Raw genomic sequence first — 6053 nt, 5'->3', positions numbered from 1 at the left:
CTGCAACTGTATTTGATAATGTTTTGAACTTTTAAAATATTGCATGATAGAAACAGAAGCTGTACTTCATATTAGTGACAAACTTTGGTGTTTTTTTTACGAGTTACCTTTATTTTTGCTTCTACTTTTCATTTAAAATAAGTTTCCATTCTCAGCAGGTTTCTAAGGTTCTTCTTCATATTAAAAAAGTTGTTAAACATCTGAGTGGTGCACTACTGCTACTAGTGGTGAGAAAGTGTATTGCACCTTATTCAAAACCAATGCAGTCCCACGGCCCTCTGTGGCCCAAATTTAAAAACTGTTGTTCTTTTGAGGCCCTCAAGGTGGCGCTCATTGTGGGCCGCGGCCCATGGGTTAAAAATCTCTGAGTTGCACAACAGTCCAGATGTACTTTTTGTTCAGTGTGATATTCCAAACAGATCACATGTGCATATTTTTCATTCTGTCTGAATTGTTCAGATGGAAAACCTTTTAAAACTCTTTATTTCTCCCTTTTCTTTCACATAACCCAGATTGATGCATCCTGGATACATGCATGGATAAAAAGATAAAATTCCTCCACCATTTGTGGTCTTTAAAGTTGTGTTTTTTTGCTTTGTGTTTTCAGTTGGACAGATGTATGCACGGCCGATGGACTGTGCTCAGATTTATGTGAACGGAGAGACGACCTCTGGTCTTTACACTATTTATATCGGAGGGGAGGAGAGTCAGCCCATTCAGGTTTACTGCGACATGACCACAGATGGTGGAGGCTGGATGGTAATAAGGAAGCAGTATTGACCCGGGCACCACAGAGAGGGTAGCTGTGCTGATTTCTCATCAACGTCTTTCAGGTTTTGCTCAGACGCCAGAACGGAAAGCTGGAATTCTTCAGAAACTGGAAAAACTACACTGCTGGCTTTGGTAACATGAACGATGAGTTCTGGCTGGGTAAGAGAGCTCATCTTCAAGCATCATTTCCTCTCTTTCTTCCCCTCAGGCCACTTCTGACTCAAACCCTTTACACCTGGCCTACAGGTCTCTCCAACCTCTACAAAATCACATCATTGGGACATTATGAGCTGAGAGTGGACCTGAGAGACAACGGGGAGTCGGCATATGCGCTGTATGACAAATTTATCCTTGCTGAGCCAAGAACACGCTATAAACTCTACTTAGGAGCGTATAGTGGAACTGCAGGTACATGCTGGGTGAAAGGACGAGAAAATACAGACCACTTCTGTTTTCCATGTGCACAGATAATTTAATCTCTATGATAATTACACCCTACACATGCCTTGCAAGGTGCTTAATGCTGCCAAAAGTTAAAACAAACAAACAAGAAAGAAACTGTATTTTGGCTCCATTTAAAGCTCACTTATTACCACATGAGACCTGCTTTGTTTAACCTGTAACAAATCCAGAGTGTAAAATCACCAAGCTGTGCCTTCAGGGTGACTTTTAGAGCAGGAAGTAGTTTCGTTTCAGAGTCTTTCCATCAAGCTCCATTTGCCAAGCAGCCAGTGGAGCATCAAGGACAGACAGCATCTAAAACTGTAATATTATTTGAGAACTGCTTAAGGTGGATTTTATTACCTTTGCACAGCGGCATGCTGGAAATGTCTTGGAAAAACATAGGATGGTTAAAATAAACAAAATCTTACATTTCAGCTCAGTGACTCCTTTGATGCTGACTGGAAAAACCATCAGGAAAAATCTACATAAAACAAATAGTTCATAAGCCATGCAAAAGTTTGTTTAAACTAGTGGAGCACTCTGAGCAAATCCTCCACCAAAGGCCTATTTTGACCAACAGTAACTATAGGACCTAAATAACCTGAAGCTTTTTGCTGTTATTTGTTTTTGATGTGGATCTTTGGATTTTCTCTGACTTCAAAGTTGGGCTAGAAAATTTTATATTTTACATCCAAATGCAGTTTGACTGCTGATGCTGAATGGCTGCTGAAAACTTTTTAAAATTAAATTAATGTTAAACTTTAAAAGCAAAAGCTAAAATTACCTTGAAAAGGTCTAAACTAGCAAAAGCTAAAAGTTACATTTGGCAAAAGAAAACTAAAAGCTAAAACCATCACAAATATAGCTGAAGTATTCTGAGCCCGCGAGGGGACATGGGGGATTTTTTTTTCTTTTTGTGTTCCCTCGCAAAAGTTGTTTATCACTGTTGTGCTGCTGATTTATTAACAAACTCACACATTAGCGAGTTAGCCTACTGCTTTAATTCAGCTTCAGAATGAAAATATCACACAGCCACACATGGAAGTATGTCATATGTCGATATTTGAACACAGTGCAGCCACGCAACATCAATGTCCATTTCACGAACTTGTGGCGACACATCCTGTTTTGGTAACTGGATATTTCAWAATAAAAGTCTGATTTAATTCAGTTCGTATACAAAAAGACTTTTGGGAACGCAAAACAATATTGCGAGGTAATGCAAAAATATTGCAAGGGAACGCAATACTATTGCGTGGGAACACAAAAGAAAAAAATCTCCCATGTCCCCTCGCGAGCTCCGTAGAAGTAAGAGAACAGTAGCTAAAAAAATAAAATCAGCAAAACAGAAAAGGCAAAATTTAGTAAAGAGGTAACTAAAAGCCAAAATGAGTAGAACAGCAAGGAAAAGCTACAACTAGCAGAAAACTCAACAAAAGCCTAAATTAGTAAAATAGTAGCCAAATGCTAAAGCAAGTATTAGCTGAAAAGCTAAAAGCTAAAGATAAATTAGTAAAGATTCTCAGTCATCCAGGTCATGATCAATCAAAAAAAAAGGTTATAAATCCAAACAACTGGACTTCTAATATGAAGCTGAAGATGCAGGGGTGGAGCCAGAGGGGTGACCATCCCAGGTACCACCCCCAAGTGATTGACAGGTGAGGTGGGGATTGCATGTAGCATTTCAAAGAGGGCTGTTGTGATTTCTAAGTTTAATTACCTGTTGTGGTCATGTGAACCAGTTTAAAATACACAGCCACTGACTAGTTTAAAAACCATCTTATGGTTTCTGAGATATTTAGCTAACAAACACACGTACAGCTACATTATCACCTGCTGGCAGAAGGTAATAAAATATTCAAACAACTAAATTCAAGATGTATAGTGTTCGTTTTTTTCTTTGCCTTTTTTTTTCTCTTATTTTAACCGATGAAACATATGATCAGATTTGAGATTAAACAGTGAAATCATGCAGAGTGGCTCCTGGATGTTGATGAGACCATTTCTCAGCCTGTTGAACTCCCAACATCAAACAGAAGAAACTTTCTGAGCTGAACCAGTGGAGTGAATGATAAGCAACTGATTGGTGTTATTTCTTGTGTTCAGGTGACTCCATGGCTTACCATCATGGCCGACCTTTCTCCACCTACGACAACGACAACGATATTGCCGTGACAAACTGTGCCCTGTCCTACAAGGGAGCGTTTTGGTATAAAAACTGTCATCGAGTCAACCTCATGGGGAAATATGGTGACAACAGCCACAGTAAGGTGTGGACAGTTTTTATAAATACAGCATGTTTTCTGGGTCGGTCTCAGGTAGTCATTTTGTCATGAACTTATGTTAAACTGTGTGTCTTTGTTTGAATTGTTTAATCTTTGTCACCTTTCTTGAAGATTATCTTATATTAGGAAGTGTGTTACAGCAGATTTGGTCAAGCCTTAAAGATATGGTTATTAGAGATCTCATGCAATAATGCAAGTTGGTGATGTGAGTGAGTCTTACTAACACACTGATCAGGTTGTAGCCGTTTTATGTTGAGTGATGTTAGCCAAGGCAGCCATCTCAAACTGGGTTGTCTCCAGAAGTTGTATTACATATTTACTAGGGGTGCAACGATACAGAAAATTCACGGTCCGGTTCGGTTCGATACTTTAGTCTCACGGTTCGATATCTTTTCGATACAAGAAAGAGAAATATCCATGCCCCTTTTAACTTGTAATTTATTTAAATTAATAATAAACATTTGTTTAACCTCAAAAGAACAGTTTTAATTAAATGTTGCTGAAACAGCAAGTTTCTCAGTGGATCTGAGCTCAAAAATGCAGCCTAGGTGGAGTAGTCGAACACAGATCCACTGGTCCTTCAACACAGAGCATCTTCAGAAGACAAGATGATAAAATAAAATTTAAAAATCTGAATTGTTCCATACAAGTGTGTATTGAACCTAAAGCACTGTTGGATACGGTTCGATACGGGTACATGCATTGTTGCACCCCTACTATTCAGTGATTAGTTTTTGAGAGGTTCATTAAAATGTGTCCTGTGGTTGATATGGGATAAATATTGTGCCAGCAGGACTTGAATTTGAATTGCTCAGATTGAATCTGAATGTGGATAATTTGAAATTGAATACATTGGTTTGAAAATGAATTTTACTAAATTGAAACTGAATTTAAAATTTTGTATCTGAATTAATTAGAATTGAAATTGTATTTTGGTTTATTAAAAATTCAGTTTGTCTACTTTCACTTTCAGTTTTATAATTCACTTTCAGTTCTAAAATTCAGATTTTTGTGCCGCACATCCGGGTCCTTGAAAAAGACAGCCAGAGTAATCAAACACAGATCAACAGATTTACATTCGAGTTGATGCAATCCACTGTAAAAGTGACAAAAACAGACAGTTGTTTTATTGCAGTGATTAATTTGACCTATATGTAGAAAATGTTGCATTTACTTCACATCATGGATCACATATTGATCAGATGCTGCTGCTGACTGATCCATGATGGGATGTAAATGTAACAATTTCTATGTAAAATTAATCACTGCAATAAAAAACTTTGTTTTGTCACATTTATGGTGGATTGCATCAACTCTGTTACATACAGAAGGGAAACGTCACCACAAATCTGTGGATCTGTGTTTGATTACTCTGCCTGGCTTTCTCAAGGACCAGGATGTGACACAAAAATCTGAATTATGGAACTGAAAGTGAAAGTAGTCAAACTGAATTTTTAATAAACCAAAATACAGTTTCAAAGTAAATTAATTCAAATTCAAAACTTTAAATTCAGTTTCAAATCATTAAATTCAGTTTCAATTTAGTGAAATTTATTTCCAAACAATGCATTCAATTTCAAATTCTGCACATTCAGACTCAATCTGAACAATTCTAATTCAATTCCTGTTGGCACAAGATGTATCCCACAGATTGATGAGGTATTTGGTAAACAAGCAGATGGACAATTAGTTAAGAGCAAAGTTTTGAGCAAGGATCTCACTCAATTTGTTAGTGCACAAAATAGTTTTTTTTGGAAGATTCTCAGCTCGTATCACACCAAACTGAAAATCAATACCTGTAACACTGATCAAGTTAGGGCCATGATGACTAATGTCTCTTTCTGTAGCTGCCAATACATCCATGAGATATTGTTCATGAGATATTTTGTTAACAGACAATCTGGGTTGACTCCAACTGTACACAATGAGTGGCACTTGAATGTCTTGTGAATGACTGTCATCTATTCCCACATTGGTTTAGCGATTAGCACTGTTGCCTCGCAGATAGAAGGTCCTGGGTTCAATCTCCTGTTTGGACCTGGGGTCTTTCTGTGAGGGGTTTCCATGTTCTCTGTGCATAAGGTGGTTTTCTCCCAATGTCCAAAAGCATGATGTTAGGCTGAGGCTGCCTTCAGGCCCTAATCTCAGTGCGATTTGCCTGCTTAAACGAAATAGTTCAAAATCTATTAAAGTGACTGACCTCCAGCTGTTTTTGTGTTTTCTACTGTCCGTTGGTCACAGTAGATGGAGTTGGCTCCAATAATTAAGCAGTTGCAGATGCACATCCAATAGATATTTCCAGAAACTTACATTATTATCTGTCCAGTGATTCATGGGATAGAATGGCAAATTGAAAATTTTAAACAAAGACTTTATGTGGCAAGCAAGTTACAGCGGGTAAAATAAGTATTGAACACGTCACAATTGTTCTCAGTAAATATATTATTAGAGGGGCTAATGACATGAAATTTTCACCAGATGTTGGTAAAAACCCAAGTGATCCATACATACAAAGAAATCAAACCATAAATGTCCAGAAATGAAGTTATTTGT

At 37.6% G+C, this 6053-nt stretch overlaps 1 protein-coding gene across 1 annotated transcript in view; it reads left to right on the top strand.

Annotated features, from left to right (window-relative positions):
• The window catches only part of tnca (tenascin Ca), a gene marked incomplete at its 5' end in the record, with an annotated part of 132241 nt that overhangs the window by 123412 nt on the left and 2776 nt on the right, over positions 1–6053 (top strand). Inside the window, 4 exon segments of the mRNA XM_014029633.1 lie at positions 608–759; positions 834–930; positions 1018–1179; positions 3322–3485. Coding sequence (XP_013885087.1) covers positions 608–759; positions 834–930; positions 1018–1179; positions 3322–3485 — 575 coding nt within the window.

The sequence above is a fragment of the Austrofundulus limnaeus genome, unplaced genomic scaffold (assembly GCF_001266775.1).
Source record: "Austrofundulus limnaeus strain Quisiro unplaced genomic scaffold, Austrofundulus_limnaeus-1.0 Scaffold931, whole genome shotgun sequence".
Classification (NCBI taxonomy): Eukaryota; Metazoa; Chordata; class Actinopteri; order Cyprinodontiformes; family Rivulidae; genus Austrofundulus; species Austrofundulus limnaeus.
Note: the sequence above shows the minus strand (reverse complement) of the source record. Positions and strands in the feature narration are given on the sequence as shown.